The following is a 15,967-nucleotide window of genomic DNA, read 5'->3' on the forward strand; positions in this document are numbered from 1 at the left end:
AGGGAAAGTTCAGGCAGGCAGCCTGGGCTCAGCTGGGTGGCACGGAGCGGGGAGGGGGAGGAGGGGTGTCCGTGTTTGCGGAGAGGGGAGGGGGTGAGGCCCGAGCTAGGGCTCCGAGGATGGGGCGGGGGTCCGGGAGCCTCTGTTACCGGGCAAACTTGCCCGCCCCGCTGGCCATTAGTCACCGCGGCTGTTGCGTCATCGCCCCTTCCCCGCGCTCCCCCCACCCCAGCTCTCCCCCAGCCTGATGTCATCGCCTAGTTCCTGAGTCTGACTAATTCCCCCACTTCCTGGCTCCGCCCCCAGCTCCTGCTATTGGCCACTGGGGGTGGGTGGGAGAGAATTGGGAGCCGGAGGAGAACGCCTGGGTCCTTTCCTGGCTCCGTTGCCTAGGCGCCGGGGAAGAGTATCTGTCCCATCACCCCTGCGACCCCCATCTCTGTTTTTAATCCTAGTCCAGAGACCTCAAGACACCTGCCCGAGGACACACAGCTTCTTACGCACCCCCAACCCCTCCTAGGGTACAGAGAGGGGTCCGGATCCTGGGGATGGGAAAAGTCCTGGGTTTCCATCCAGAAGAACCCCGTCTCTGCTGTGTGACTCCGAGCATACTCTCCCCCTCTCTGGGCCCCCGTCCCTCTTCCCATCTGTACCCAAGGGCTCGGACCATAGGAGTTGGGGGGTCCTTTCCCTTCCAAACTGAAAGCTGACTCCCTGGCTCTGGGGGGAGAATCGCTTGGAAGCCGAGCCCGAGGGAGGTCCGAGGGCGGGGGGGGGGGATGGAATATGCCCGGGGGCTCATTGCTGGGGGCTCCGACGCCTGCGTCCCCCGGTCCCGGCGTTCGGGTGCTTGGGGCACCGAGCTCCGGGGCCAGGTTTCGCGGGGATGGAGCTGGCGGGGCGGGGCAGGCAGGGGGAGGGCCGAGGAGCCGGGGTCCAGCGGGGCCTTATTGGGTGGCAGGCAGAGCGGAGAGGCTTCCGCAAGCTGGGCAGGAGGGAGCGGGGTTGGCTGGGTGGGCCCGGGCTGTTGCTGTGGCCTCAGCTGCCCGTTTGCCTCCCCCCCCCCTTCCTGGCACGGCCCAGCCAGTGAGCAAGGAGCAGGGAGGGTGGGGGTGGGGGGGACTCAGCGCCTGGTTACCCAGCAACAAGCCGGCCCAACCAGGCGCCAGGGCCCCCCCCCTTCCCTCCCCAACACTGCCCACCCAGGGCCCAATGCCAGGCGGGCAGAGCCGACCCCAGCCGCCCAGAGACACGAGTGCAGCTGCTTCTCATTGGTTCTTTCTTCTCGTAGCCGGATGGTGGAGTTCCTGAAGCACCTAGCAAAGGGGAGGGGGGACCAGGTGCCTCAGGCCCTAGAGTGGACTTTGGGGGGAGGGAGATCTCTAAGCACTTAGCGCGGGGAGGGGGCAGGGACACTTCTCTGGTGTCTTCTCCCCCGCACATCTCAGGCTGAGCTCTCCTCCCCGACCCACCCCCAGGGCCAAGGACCCAAGTATCTGGGGCCCCGGGAAGCAGATTAACTCTTTCCTCTCTCGCCAGTTTCTCAAATTGGGGGGTGGCGTGGGGAGAGGTCTCCTTCCCTCTCCTCCTTGAACACTTTGGCCTTTCTGAGGCATGGAGAAGTGGGGGGGGGCACAGGGAGGGGGGAGATCACTCTCTCTCTCGTGACCCCCGTGCCCCTGCTCTCGGGGAGTTGATGCAATGAAGTGGGGAGGGGGAATGGGGGTGTGAGGCCCGGCTGGGCGGCCCGCAGCTCGCCCCGGAGCCCCTCTGGCCTCTGGCCCCATCGCTTTTGGGACTGCTCTCCTGTCAGTTGGCAGGCTTTGGGGGGGCCGGGCCAGACTTGGGGGCATTTCTCCTGCCTCAGCTGTGCCTTTCCTCCCGGAGCCTTTGTCTTGCGACGCTTTGTCTCGGTGTCTCTGGGAGAACAGTACTTTTCTGCCTGTTTCTCTGTTTCTGGGGCTCTCAGGGAACACATTTTTTTTTGGACCAGACCCGTGATTTCATTGGTTGGAAGAAGCTCCCGGTGAGGAGCCAGTTCTGCCAATGCAGGGCAGGCACCTTCTCTGAGTCTCGGAGTCTGAGAGAGTGAGTTACCTGGCACTAGAGGGAAACAGTGTACTGGGGAGTGGGGGGGGGGGCTTGGGGAGGGCGGATAACCAACGCGGAGCTATCCAGCGAGTCTGTGCTGGAGCTTCCCATCAAACCCAGTTCTCTACTCCCCTCCTCTTGCTTTCTGGGGAGAACTAGCTGTCTGTCTTCTGCCTCTTTCTCTCTCTCTGCCTTTTTTTCTGTTTGTTTCTTTCCATCTCCCATCTTTCTTTCTCTGTCTCTTTTATTCTATTCTCTGTCTGTCTCTATCTCCTCTCTCTCTCATTTGAGTCCCCAGATTCAAAAGTTGCCTCTACTGTTTAATGCCTGTGTGCCCCTACATAAGTCACTTCATTTCCCTAGGCCTCAGTTTCCTGGTCTGTAAAAATGAAAGGGACTGCCCAGATCCCTCCTAGCTCCAAACGGAAATGTCCTAGAGCCCTGTCTGCTCCTGTGTGTCTGTGGGGAGAACCTTCCTTCTGGCTCTTAGTCTCAGGCTCTGTCATCTAGAACATGAGGCCCTTAGTCTAGGTGATCTCTATTTCAGTTAAATCACTGTTTATTAAATACCTACTATGTCCAAAGCACTGCATTAGAAGCCTCATATCCCCATCCCCTAGGGCAGTGCTTTGCACATAGTAGGTATTTAATAAACATGCATCTAAGGCTCTCCCCCAACAGGCTGTCCCCTCAAAGAGCTTGCATTCTACTAGGGAAAAGTCTTAAAACGTGGTCCAGGGACCCCCAAGTCCTTGAGACATTTTCAGGGGGGAGGCTGAGAGGTCAAAACGAGTTTTTGTAATAATCTTTTCATTTCCAAAGGAATAAATGGTAGGTATAACCCCCATGCTCAAAAGTTCTTTGGGAGCTGAGCCTCAATTATTTTTAAGAGGAGAAGACCAAAAGTCTGAGAACTGTTGCACTGGCGAGATTACAAGGTGTACCCGGATAAACCAGTGCAAGGTGACTTGGGGAACTGGAAAGTACGTACACACACACACACACACACACACACACACACACACACACACACACACAGAATGGGGGAAGATGGAGGAGGTGGCCGGCATCAGACTTGAGCCTCTAAGGAAGCTGGAGATCGGGAGAGGCAGAAATGATGGGGGGCTAAGCCCCAGGATGCGAATGCAGACACAAGAGCTAGAATGCCAAGTTCAAAAGAGCTGTAGCCGCAAGGCAGGACTCCGTGAAGGAGATCGATGTGGGAGGGCAGGAGTGATGGACCGTGGGGATACAGGGGAGGATGCAGGAGGAGGAGGATGCGAGGGAAGAACAGAGGAGGATGAAGGCTACAAAGGGGAGGGGGAAGGCGGAGGATACAGAAGGGAGGAGAGAGGAGGGTGTAGCGGGAAAGGGAGCCAATATGAAGACTTCGGAGAGAATATAGTGGGAGGGGGAAGGGAGAAGAGACGGGGAAATAAAGGGAAGGAGATGGAGAAAGAGAAGAGAGAGACAGGGAGGAGAAAGAGACAGAGAGAGAGACAGAGAGAGGGAGGAGAGACAGAGACAGAGGAGAGACAGAGACAGAGGAGAGACAGAGACAGAGGAGAGACAGAGACAGGGAGGAGACAGAGAGAGGAGAAAGAGACCGAGGGAGAGACAGAGGGAGGGAGAGACAGAGACAGAAGCGTGAGAGATAACCCACGGCCATTCTGGGACTGACTGAGCCCACGCACGGGACGATCGCGAGGTCACTAAAGGGCCGGCTTGCACTTTGTAAAGGCACACAGTCCGACACAAACATGCCTTATGACAGGGTGTGGGAAAGAACTGCCCCAGCCCCGCACTCACGATCCTCGACATTTGCGTGTTCGTGTTAGACTCTGCGCGCGTGTCCACGCGTGTTTCTGGGTGTTTGTGGGACGCGTGCATCTGCGAGCCCGTGGCTGCGTGTCCGCGGGTTTCTGTGACCGCGAGCCTCCGCGGGTCCGCGCGTAGCGGCCCCGCCCCCGCTCGGGGAAGCCCCTCGCGCGGCCCGGGGGCGGGGCGGGGCGGGGCGGGGAGGTGGGAGCCGCAGCAGGCGCCGCAGCCCCAGCAGCCCCGACCGCGCCTGCAGCCCCGCGCTGGCAAGTCTCGACTTGCCTGGGCGCAGACGGCCGCAGGAGGGCGGGAGCTGGGGGGCGGGGCGGGGCGGGGCGGCCGGTGACGTCACGCGGGAGCCGGGGCGCGCGGCTGCAGCGCGAGGCGGCGGCGGCGGCGGCCGCGGCAGAACCAGCCTGGGAGCCGGCGGCGTAAGACACATGCGTGCGGCCCGCGGGAGCCACAGCAGGAGCGGGAGCGGGAGCAGCGGCGAGCGGCGGCGGCGGCGGTGGCGGCGGCGGCAGCGGCGACAGCAGCAACAGAGGCGGCGGTGGAGAGCAGGCAGCGCGGAGCCAGGCGCCCCTGGCCCGGCCCGGCCCCCGCCTGACAGCCCCGACGACCCTCCCCCGCCCCCGACGGCGCGTTCATGCCCCCGGGGTGAGTGAGGAAGGGTGCTGAACGGGGGGGGGTCCTGGGTGGCACGGGGAGGCGGAGGGGCTCCCTGGAGGAGGCGGCAAGGGAGGGGGCAGCCCCCCCGACCCCCCCCCCGCAGCTCGGGCTCCCACCCCCCTCCGCCCCCACCCCGGGGGGGGGCGCGGGCTGCCGCAGGTGCGGCCGCTGCCGCTGCTGGTGTTGCGGCTGCTACCGCGGCCGCGCGGGCTGCGGGTTTGTTTACAAACAATGGGTGTGCGGCCCCAAGGCGCCCCCTGGCGGCCCGAGCGGGCCTGCCCCTCCCCCGCCCCTTCCCGGAGGGGGGGCGGGGGCGGCCGGGGGCTGGTCCCGGCCGCGGGGCGGTGCAGGGGCGTGCATGCGCTGGGTCCGGAGCGAGCCCGGCTCCCCGGGAGCCGGGGCTGGGGGGAGGGGGCGCCTCCGTCCCGCAGCTGCCGCCGCGTCCGCGTCCTCGGCGATCGCGGCAGTTGTCGGGGCGGCCGGGAGCATGGCTGTGGGTGGCGCGTGCGACTGGGCGTGTTGTTTTTTTAGGGTCTCGTTCTCTGCCTCCGCATTGGTGAGTGTGTGCAGCTTGTCTCTGTGATTGCTTGTGCAGTTTCGTGAGTGTGCCGCTGTCTCCGAGCTTGCTGAGAGTGTGTGGTGGCCGCTGGGTAGGTGTCAGCGCGGGGCCGGGGCCGGGGCGCAGGGGGAGAGGCTGGCGCGGGGAGGCGGGGCCCGAGCGCCCGGCCGGGCATTTCAGCCGCAGGAAACTGACATGTGCGCGGGGGCCCGAGACGCGTCCCAGGGCCGGAGCGGGCTGGCGCGAGGCTGAGCGGCTCCTCCCACCTGTCTCCACAGGCTCCCCGGTGTGGAATGGCCAGAGCACAGCAGGACGGCAGCTCCCCTGAGCCAGTGGAGGGTCTGCCCCGGGAGGGCCCGCGAACCTTCCCCCTGGGGCGGCTCATGCCCCCCGCGGTCTCGTGCAGCCTCTGCGAGGCCGGCCTGAGCCCCTCCGGCGACTCCATGTGCCCAGCCCCCGGCCCGGCGCTGGCGCCCCCCTTCCCTCCTGCCCCTCGCCTACTTCTGCACTCGCCAGCCCCGTCCGTATGGGGGCCCCCGCTGGGCACGGGCGGCCAGGAGCCCAGCCCCCAGCAGCCAGGGCCAGAGCGGTGAGTGCTCGCGGGAGTCCGGGCACTTTCCCCCCCCTCCCCTCCCTCCCCTCTCTCTCTTTCCATCTGCCCGGGGGGCGGGGTGGGGAGGGGGTCTGGCTCTTCCACTTTGTCTCCCTTCTCGTCCTCCCACTTTCCTTCCTCATCCTCTCCTTGCGAGGTTCCAGGCAGCAGGACTTTGGGACTCGCCCTTTCCTAGGGGAAGCCCCCGGAGTCACTGGGGGCAGAGGTTGGAGTCCGCAGAGCCGGGGGGTAGGAAGGGAGAAGAGGGAAGGGCAGGAGCCTAAAGCTACAAAGAGCATTGAGTGACAGGAACTGAGACAGCGAGGGGGGGGGACACCCACGAGGGAGAGAGGGGAGGCCGGGTCCCCGGAAAGGGCGTGGTCCAGACCCCCGAAGGGCGCCCAGTGCTCCTGGTGGTTCCAGCAAGTAGTCCTCTCTCCAGGTCCTGGCAGGACTGGGGCGCGCTGGCTCCGAGCTCCGGAGCCGTGCCCCTCCCCCTTCCTGGTAGGGCTAGGAGGCAGGGCCGGCAGGTTTGGAAATTCCCCGGGGGGAAGGAGAGGCTGGTGGTGGGGAGCTCGCCCGAAAGGGTTAAAGGTCCCCTGCCTGCAGAGAAGTTAACCCTGTGCTGCCTGCCGCCTCTCCCTGCTCTGCTCGGAGGGAGGGAGGGAGAATTGTTGTGGTTTCCTGTCTCCTCCCCCTTCTGCATCCCGGCGGGGCAGGGGTGGGCAGTGGGCTCGGGAATTAGGGTTAGGAGTGGGGCCTTTGCCCAGAGTCCCCGGTACTCCTGCTCCACCACACGGAGCATGCGCCCTCGGGAAGGGCTCCCGGCCCCCTCTCCGAGGGACTTGTGTATCTGTTCAGGCCGGCCCATCCAGGCCGAGGGACCCCCAGAAGTCTAGGATCACAGAACTCGGAACTAGCACCGAGACTGTAAACCAGGAGCCTTGGGTCTTTCTCCGGCTCCGGAGACCTCTGACTGTCTTTAAATGTATAAAAATAGGGAGGCTTAGAGAGAAAACCAGTTATATGGAAATCCAGTTCTCAGAAAAGTTCCCAGCACCCAAGGCAAGAACCCCCGACTCCAGCCTCACCCCCTGGCTCTGCTTCTGCCCTGAGGCCCTTCTGTCTCTGAGGGTCTGAGCTCTACTATCACCCAGGAAAGGGGGGAGATTTTCCCCAGGAGTTCTAGAAGTTCTTGTTCCTGGCCCCCAAATACTTGTTGAATAAATGAGTTTGCTCAACCTTGTATCTTGGAGAAAACAAAATAGGGGATGGAGGTGGGGGTGGGGGTGGGGTGGGAAGCCAGCCTCATCGCCCCCACTTGAGAACCGGGCCATGGGAGGTGCCCCTGCCCAATGAGAGCGGCTGGGCCTGGGAATGGATTTGCTGGGCGGTGGTCTGGCTCCAGGCCGTGACCCCTGCCTGTCTTCTTTGCCCCCTGAAGGCTCCCAGCCCTCCTTGGGGGAGAGGTCTGCCGAGGCAGAGGAGGAGGGAGGCCAGGAGGTAGAGCCTCAGGTGGCGTCCCCGATGTCTGGTGGCCCCCCGGGGGTGTTAGGCCCAGAACACGGGGACCGAGGAGAGCAGCAAGACCGGGAGATTGGCGCTCTGCTCCGGAGGATGGCCGATGACCTCAATGCTCTGTACGAGCAGCGGGTGAGTGAGTGGCTGGGACAGCAGGTGGGCCCTCCTAGCGCGAGGCACTGGGTTCAAACAAGGGGCGCCCCAAAGCCGGGGAGAGCCAGAGAGACCCTTTCCGGGCCGGACCCCAGCCCAGCCCCGGCCGGCTGCCAGGAAGCCCTCCCGGATTGCGCGCTCTGCACTCCCGGGCGCACACCTGGGGAGAGGCCGAGGGTGACTGGGGAGGGGGAGCCCGGAGAAGCGCTTCCCCGCTCAGCTGCCCCGCCGCCAGATGTGCAGCAGCTGCTGCCGGGCCCCCTCCCGGCCGGGGTTGAACTCGGGACAGGAGGGAGGGGCGAGGCAGGGAGGGAAGGTGGCACCACTGGCCGAGATCCCCTAAGCTAGCCTCCCGGATTAAGGGGGGCGGGGGCGGCGGGGGCGTGGCTCCGGGCGCCGGGCTCTGCCCCCTCGGACTGAGCAGGGCCGGAGCCCCGGCCGTGGGGGAGGGGAGGGGCCCCGGCCCCGACTTCCTCCCGTGGCCGGCTTCGGCTGGGACTGAAGGGGCCGGCGGCTCCCGCGGCTCATATATCTTGGGCTATTTATAGCGAGTGAGTCAGCATTGGCAAATGCCTGCCTCCCTCTCCCCAGCTCCCTCCTCCTCCTCCTCCTCCACCAGCCCTCCCTCCCCCTTCTTTCTCCTCACTTCCCGCCGCTGATGCTGGCTCAGCGCCTGCCCAGAACAAACAAGGCCGCCTCCCCCCTGCTGAGCCCGAGGGGAGGGGCCGGGGAAGCCCCCCCAGGGGCTGGGCACCTCTGCCCTCCCGCTGTGGGGAGGAGCTTTGGGGGCTGGGCCCCGAGAGGCCCGGGAGCGCAGCGGGTGGGGAGGGCTCCAGGTAGGGGTGCTCTCCTGCCCCGCTCCCCTCGGAGGAGACCTTCACCGGCCCCCTTTCTCTGGGGCCGTGATGGGCTCGGGATGAGCACCTGCTGGATGCCAGGCCCTGGGCTGGAGCTCCTCCCAGCCAAATCCTGAGGCAGGTGCTGCTTTTTCCCACTCTGCGGACCAGGAAGCCGGGGTCATGGAGCCCATGTTACGCAGGCAGGCAGGGTTGGGTGACTTGGCCAGGGCCACACGGCTGGGGCTGCAGGTGGATTCAGGCCTTCCTGACTCAGGCGGCCTCCGCATCCCTAGCAGCTCAGCACAGACCAGGTGCCTCCAAAGGCCCTGGTCTTCCTGGGGTATCTTTGAGCACAGAATTTTGGGAGGCTCCATCCTTTGTGGAATTCCCCTAGTCCTGGCCGTGGGTCCCAGGAGGAAGGAGGCAGCCCTACCTACAAGGCGGGTCTCCAGGGGTGACCCCACTTTCTCCGCCTGGAAGCAGCCTGCCTGCTCTAACAGTCCCTCCCTCCCCTTCTTGCCCACAGAGACGAGAGGAGGATCGGAGACGTCATTTCTCACCCTGGAGGTTTCTCTACAATCTCATCTCAGGGCTCTTGACCCCCCACCGAGGGAACCGGATCCCCGAAATCGAGCCCAACTAAGCTCCGGCGCTCACCCGGCAGGACACCATGTGTTGGGGGGTGCGGCTGGAGGAGGTCTGCAGGGCAGGACCTCCCAACCCCCCCTTCCTGTGGACTCTTGGCAAAATGTAGCATATCAGAGATGGGCACAGATGCCCCCTTTGGGGGGCCCTGGGGGGGCGAATGACTCTGGGTCCAGCACTGGAAAAAGCCCCTGCCTGGATTGCTTGGGAGGACAGTTTGGGGGGGCGGGGGGCGGTTCTGACACTGACCAAGGAGGGGCCAAACTTCTGAGGCCCCAGTCTCGGGGAGGAGGGGGCCTGGTGGGAGGAAGGGGGGGCCTCGGGAGAGGAGGGGGCAGGGCGTCCAAGGGGAATGGCATGTGCCACAGCTGCCCCCTGCCATCTCAGGAAGGGCCGGGGCTCTGCCCGCTTGAGCCGGGCCCCCTCTCCGGCCTTCTCTCCAGGCCTTTGGTGCTTTGTTCCCTGCCTTGATGGAATGAGCCAAAAAACTAACCACTAGCTTCCCAGACGGAAAGAGCCGCTAGTCTGTATCCTGTGGAGCCAGTCTGTCTTTCCTGAGCCGGCAGGCCAGCCTGCCTCAGTTTTCATTTTCTTAGGGCTAAGAAGGAAACAAAGGGGGATAACCCTCTCTCTAGCCCCTCCGAGTCAGCCCCACTGTGGAACTGAGAGAAAAGATGGGGTTCACCTGCCTTCCCTTTGCCTCGGAAGGCTGAGGGAGGGAGCCCCTTGGACAGAAGGCTTGGGCTGACATTCCCCCAGGGGGCAGGGCAGGGACCCTCCAAACAAGGAGGCTTTGGGGTAGGGGGTGGGCAAAGGGAGGGAGGGAGGAGGGACCTAGCTTGTAAATATTCTGTACATGATGCTGTGTGCTGTAGATACTGGAATGAATTTTCTGTACATGTTTGGTTAATTTTTTGTACATGATTTTTGTATGTTTCCTTTTCAATAAAACAGATTGAGCAGGAACAGTTTGCCCTCTTTACTTTCTTCCTCCCACCCCCTCTAAAAAAGCACTGGACCGAAAGTCAGGTGGGGAGGCAGGAGGGTGCAGAGGAGTCTGGGTAATCGCTTCCTGTCATCTCAGGAAGGGGTGGGCCCCCCATTTCAGCCTGAGCACAGATAGGGATGGCAGGATGGGGGACCTCCTCATCTTGTCCCTGGCTTGTTCTCAGTGGGCCCAAACCGAGACCTGATACACCTCTGAGCAATCCCTGCTGTCCTCCTCATCTGTAAAATGGGGGCAATCTGTGATTCCCCATAAGGGAAATGGATGATCTGAAATCCTTTTCAGCTCTCAACCCATGGTCTTGGGCTGCCCGTCTCCTGCACCCAGACATGGGAGCCTCGGGTCTGGCTGTGAACTCGAATAGGACAAATGTGATCTTTATTTCAACTTAACGTGCTTCCCTTGCTTTTTATTTTTACCTTTAAAATGTTATTTTGAGAAGGCCTCCAGCAGACTGCCCAAGGGGTCCATTTAGAAAAGATGAATCCCTGGACTGGACTCTTTTTATCTCAATGGAAAAGGGAAAGGGGAAAAAAAACCATTTGGGGATAAAGAAGAAGAAGGCCTAGTGGTGGTCAGATGAAGGAAGAGGGACATTTAACTTGGGGGAGGAAGGGAGATTAATTCTGAATTCTGTGATGGGACTCCGGGCTCAGTCCATACCTGGTGGGACTTCCCTTTACAGTGGAGGGCGAGTGATCATTCACTCAAGTTGGGGGGGGGGACTGAGTTCCTGCTCTCAGGGGCGGGGTTAAAAAGACAGGGAAGCTTTAAGAGTGATCAGGGTGGTATCTTCTTGGGGGCCCTTAAGGCCCAAAGGGAGAATGGCAATAGAAATAGAGCAGACACAACTCAGGGAGGAAAACCACGGCCCAGATGGAATTGAGTTCAGCAAAGAGCAGGCACCCACTGTAGTCACTATCCTGGAGCGCTGGGTAGAAGGGAAGCTCCTTTGAGAGGGGCCTTCTCATCCAGCCGTCCACGAGGGCATCCCCAGCATGCTCCGGCCCTTCCTCCTGCTCTCTTGTCCCCTCGAGCCTTTAGGTCACCCGGCTTATTTCTTCCACAATACTCTTTACCTAGTCTTCCCAAGCAACTCCTCCTTGGCGCTGTGTGGTGGTCTACTCAAGCCCCCCATTGAGCCTCTCCCTGGCCCTCTGGGAAAACTCCAGCCCTAATTCTTCAGACACTAGTATTTTATGACTCAGCTGTGTGGCACCTCTCGAATATTGCAGTTAAAAGAGATGGGCCGTTATTTCAGGAAGATGATTAAAAGCGTTATGCAATTTCCCAAATGCAATTAGTCTGCTTGCTCGCCATCCAGGGCCTGGCGGCTCATTGTCCATTCCCAAGCTAGGTGTCCACTGCACGTCGGAGTCCGGACAAGTGTCCTTCCTCCTCTTGGTTTTTCCTAGGTGAAGTTAAAACCTCATTAAAGACAGCTCTGTATTCTTCAAGAGCCCGATACTCCGCTAGCACAGCAGTCCACGCAGCCGTGACATCTGGAGGCTTTGCCACCAATCGAGAATCGCCCTCCCATTTGGATGTCCTTCATGAAAGGGGCAAGCGCTTGGGGTCAGCTGTCTCCATATGTTAGGCCCCGATTGGCAATAAGAAGAGATTTCTCAAACAAAACTATTTCGGTTTTAACATTTTCCCAAGAATTGCGCCTCATTCTCCTTAAAATGGTCGTCCTGGAGCGTCCCTGGCTCACATCTGTGGGGAGTTGCTTGGATGATGTCTTCCCCAGACTGGAAGCTCGCTAAAGGCAGGGGTCTTTCTATCCCCAGAGCAAATTCTATATTACTGATTATTTTAACATTGTTATAAGAGACCTCTTGTTATGAGAAAAGCCCTTAGAGAGTACATTTGATTCTTCAGATCAGGAGTTTTTGAAAATTCTGTCTTTTCCTCCGTAACCAGCAACTAACAAGACAATATTCTCGATATCTTTTAGAAATCTAAGCAATTGTAAACACGTAGTTGGTCCACTGCAAAATATTGTTTGTGAAAGCAAGGCTGCCTTCCATGAGTGTGTAGATATCCCCTTCGGAGAGATGGGAAAGTAGGAACAAGTTGATATTTATTGATATTTTCTTTACCACCATTTTATTCAATAAAATGTGATCCATGCTTCTTTCAAGAGTTGCTATCACTTATCTTGAGAACCTGTCCCTCAATGCCCTCAAAATTATATAGCTTCCCTTCCACCTTTTGTAAAAAGCTTTTGCTGGGCCCCCTAATACAGGTGCCTTCCCGATGTGATTACCTCCAATTTACCCTGTATTTTGTATGTTTATTTCTCTCCCATGGATGGTAAATTCCTTGAGGAGAAAGAACCTGTTTTTGCCTTTTTTTTTATTCCCCGTGTACTGTTCAGAATCATGCCTGGTGCATAGTAGGTGCTTAATAAATGTTTGTTAATGACTCCAGCTGCTCTTCCCATTTTCCTTAGTGCCAACGGCAATAATTTTTTCATTTTTAATAATTTTTTAGTTTTATGCACATATTAGGGGCTATGATAGTAGATTCTCAGCTTCTGGAATTGAATGAGGAAAGTTTGTAATAAAGATCAAAACTTTGAGAGATCTTTTCCATTTTTTAGTATTTGTTGTCCTAGTTTTATTTTTTCATTTTTTCCCCTGAGGCAATTGGGGTTAAATGACTTGCCCAGGGTCACACAGCTAGGAAGTGTTAAGTGTCTGAGGTCAGATTTGAACTCAGGTCCTCCTGACTTCATGGCTGCTGCTTTATCCATTGCACCATCTGGCTGCCCCCCTAGTTTTATCCTCCTTACATGCCTTCCTCAGACTGTCTATATATTATTCCTCTATTTCTCACTGTTTTATGAGGCAGCATTGCTCACCATCTTTCACCATCCCCCTTTATAAGATTCTACAAATGAGCTCATAATCTAAATTCCTCTTCCTATTGGCTGTCTTGTGTCTTTGCTTGGCAAGATCAAGGATTTGCTGACTAAGGCAGTTCCCAGGTGCTTTGGGGGTTCCTTGAGGATGCAATTGATTTATGATGTTGGTTACTCTAATGGAGGAAATGGTACTAGTCAGTGCTGATGTCTGTTCTTTTACCCATTTCCCAGTTTTCCGTGTGAGCAGCAAATTTAAATAGGTTTAATAAGGTGCTTCAGATGTACTCAGCTTCTGATTTTTATTCTTCTTTCTCATTCAGTATTGACCACAAACTTTCTCCAAGAAGGCAACGATCCAAATATAAACCAACTGTCGATTCAGAAGTGAATCACAGAATTTGGAAAGTAGAAGGGCCCTTAGTAGCAGATCCTCCCCCACTTTCACACACCTGACAAAGGGTCCTCAAGGTTCTGCTTGAAGAGCTCCTCCCATAAGGGGAAGAATGACACCTCTAATACACAGCCTCCTTCCATTTGGGGAATTTGGTTAGGAAATTTCTCCTGATTCTTGGCCTAAATTGGCTTTTTTCTCCCACATTTCCTCTCATTCTATATTTCCCCTCTGGGCTAAATATTTCTTCCCCCAGAAGACTGTGAGCTCCTCAAGAACAGGGAGGTTTTTGTAACCTATTTTTTGTATCCTCAGCACTTAGCACACAGTAAGTGATTAATAAATGCTTGTTGACTGATTTAAACAGAATAAGTCGAACCCCCCTCCCCCATAAGATGGCCCTTCAAGTACTAGAAAACAGTCATCATACCTACCCCCCTCCCACTGCAGGCTCTCTTCTCCAGGCTCAATATCTCCAGCTCCATCAATCACTTTTATATCTGTAATAAGTCATCTCCTGTTTGTTAGGATATAATTAACTTCATTTTTTGCGATGCTCACCACAGTCAGCACGTCCTCTCTTCCTGAAGAAAGTATTCATTATATCTAGATAGAAGCTTTGGTAGAACTGACAAGCCTTTGGTCTCTCTCATTTCTTACCCGTGAATGACGTTTTTTCCTGCGTTTCCCCCCATGCTTCATTTGCATCGAAGTCACCAATTATTAAATGATATTCCGTATCTCAGGTGGATCTGTGATTGTGTGGATGTTGGTATTCTTTCCGGTGTCACAGATTAGAGTGTCTCTAGGCTGCCCATTCTGTGTCCTTCTTGTCCACGTCCTTCACCATGGGAGATCCGCCTGTACAGAGTGGGTACCAATGGAGCCTCGGGCCTTCACTCTCATTGGGTGACTGCTCCTTCTTCTGTTTAGTCTCTGATGACTCCCCTTACTCCATTTCTCCTTCACAAGGTGTTGTTGAGAATGAGTTACTTGCAGCCAGCTCACACCCACCAGCTCCTCCTCTGCTGCCCTCCAGGAGATACTCCTTCGTGCTCACATCTGCTGCCCTGAGTAATTCTCATTTTTAATGTTTTAGCGACTGTAGTTTTCCATGACTTACACTCATACAAACAACACAGGCAGAATATTATTATTAAAAAGTAGGTCTCTATTTCAGGGAGAACTTGGGGATCATTAAAAGAATTAGAAAATTCTTCGGTGCTTTATTCAATGGTGGGCCCAACTCATTATTCATTTGTAGTATTTATCAAGATAAACAAGCTCTTGTTGATCACGATCTGGACAATAGGCGCTCTTCCTCCACTTGTTTATTTGGTTTTTCCCCTATGTGGAAAGTTACTTAACTATCTATGGATCGGGATCCAATATGAATCGTAAACGGGAGCATCTGGTTGACTTCATCACTGAGAGGAAATTTCCTTTCAATTTGAACTCTGCACTGTTAGCTCCTCTGTGGCAATGGCAGACTCTTCTGGTGAGCATCCCTCTTCCTCCCTCTCTTATGTCTTATCTGATATTATTATAGGGTAGGACAAAGTTATTTGTCTTTGTGGTTCTTTCAGGGATGCACAATGTCAAATAAACAGAACCAACAGAACCTCTATAATGATGAGAACTACAAAGATGGGAAGAACAAAAAACTTTAAATATACAAAAAAATAAGTTGCTTAATTATAATGGTGAAACTTGGTCCTGAAGAAGAAATGTGAGACTCTGTCTCCCCTTTCTTTGTTGAGGTGGGAATTGTGAATGGAGAACACTGCGTATCTGTCATAGGATCATCGATCTAATTGGACATGATGGATAGGGTTTAGTTTTGTTGAACTGTCTCCCCCTCTCCCCCACTCTGTAATGAGGAAGAAGAAGTTAGGGGAAAGATATATTGGGAAATGTATAATTGATGTAAAATCAAAAGATTCTCCTTCTCCTGATCTTAATTGTAGACTACAGTGGAACACCCCTTTCTTTTTCTTTTTTTAAACCATTTTTTTAAGGCAATTGGGGTTAAGTGACTTGCCCAGGGTCACACAGCTAAGAAGTGTTAAGTGTCTGAAGCTGAACTGGAACTCAGGTTCTCCTGACTGCAGGACTGGTACTCTATCTACTTCCCCCCCCAAAAAAAATCACCATTTTTAAATAACAACTTTTTAGTTTTAAGATAGATGCAAAAATAGTTTTTTAACATTCACCCTGCAAAACCTTGTGTTCCAAATTTTATTCTCTTCCTTCCTCCCACCCCCTCCCCTAGACAGCAAATGATCCAATACAGGTTAAACATGTGTAATTCTTCTAAACATATTTCCACATTTATTGTATTGCACAAGAAAAATCAGATCAAAAAGGGAAAACAAATGAGAAAGAAAAAAAAAAAAAGCAAGCGAACAACAACAAAAAAAGTGAAAATGCTGTGTTGTGATCCACATTCAATTCCCCACAGTCCTTTCTCCATCACAGTCTATCACAACTGGCCTGAATCACCTCAGTGTTTGAGTCACGTCCATCAGACTTGATCATCACATAATCTTGTTGTTGCCGTGTACAGTGGAGTACCTCTTTCTGAAAATCTGTCTGTTCCTTTCTTACTCCTAGTCTGTTCCTAATCTTATCCTAAAAATGAATTGATATTGTCATATTTATAAAAAGGAGAAAACAGACATAGGCTGACGTTCCCTCAAAGGTAAGTATTAATTAGGTCTACAATTTTTGGCTTGCCTTTGGTATCTTACTCTTTTTCAGAAACCTTCAGATATGGCTCCCTCAACACCTGACCATCACAGATTCAGTGGTCAT

The 15,967-nt window shown here is 55.9% G+C and overlaps 1 protein-coding gene across 2 annotated transcripts; it reads left to right on the top strand.

The window, feature by feature from the left end:
- The first annotated feature begins 4,263 nt into the window (after nt 1-4,263).
- Nucleotides 4,264-9,853, top strand: BBC3 (BCL2 binding component 3). Of its 2 annotated transcripts, none has more exons than XM_074306939.1 (4): nt 4,264-4,566; nt 5,110-5,134; nt 7,174-7,382; nt 8,769-9,853. In XM_074306939.1, the coding sequence occupies exons 1-3, from the start codon at nt 4,350-4,352 to the stop codon at nt 7,355-7,357; spliced, it is 426 nt and encodes a 141-aa protein (XP_074163040.1). In that variant the 5' UTR covers nt 4,264-4,349; the 3' UTR covers nt 7,358-7,382; nt 8,769-9,853. The 2 variants fall into 2 exon arrangements, with proteins under 2 accessions (XP_074163040.1, XP_074163041.1); XM_074306940.1 differs by lacking the exon at nt 5,110-5,134 and adding an exon at nt 5,416-5,726 and having other exon boundaries at nt 4,357-4,566.
- Nucleotides 9,854-15,967: the final 6,114 nt, after the last annotated feature.

The sequence above is a fragment of the Sminthopsis crassicaudata genome, chromosome 3 (genome assembly GCF_048593235.1).
Source record: "Sminthopsis crassicaudata isolate SCR6 chromosome 3, ASM4859323v1, whole genome shotgun sequence".
NCBI lineage: Eukaryota > Metazoa > Chordata > Mammalia > Dasyuromorphia > Dasyuridae > Sminthopsis > Sminthopsis crassicaudata.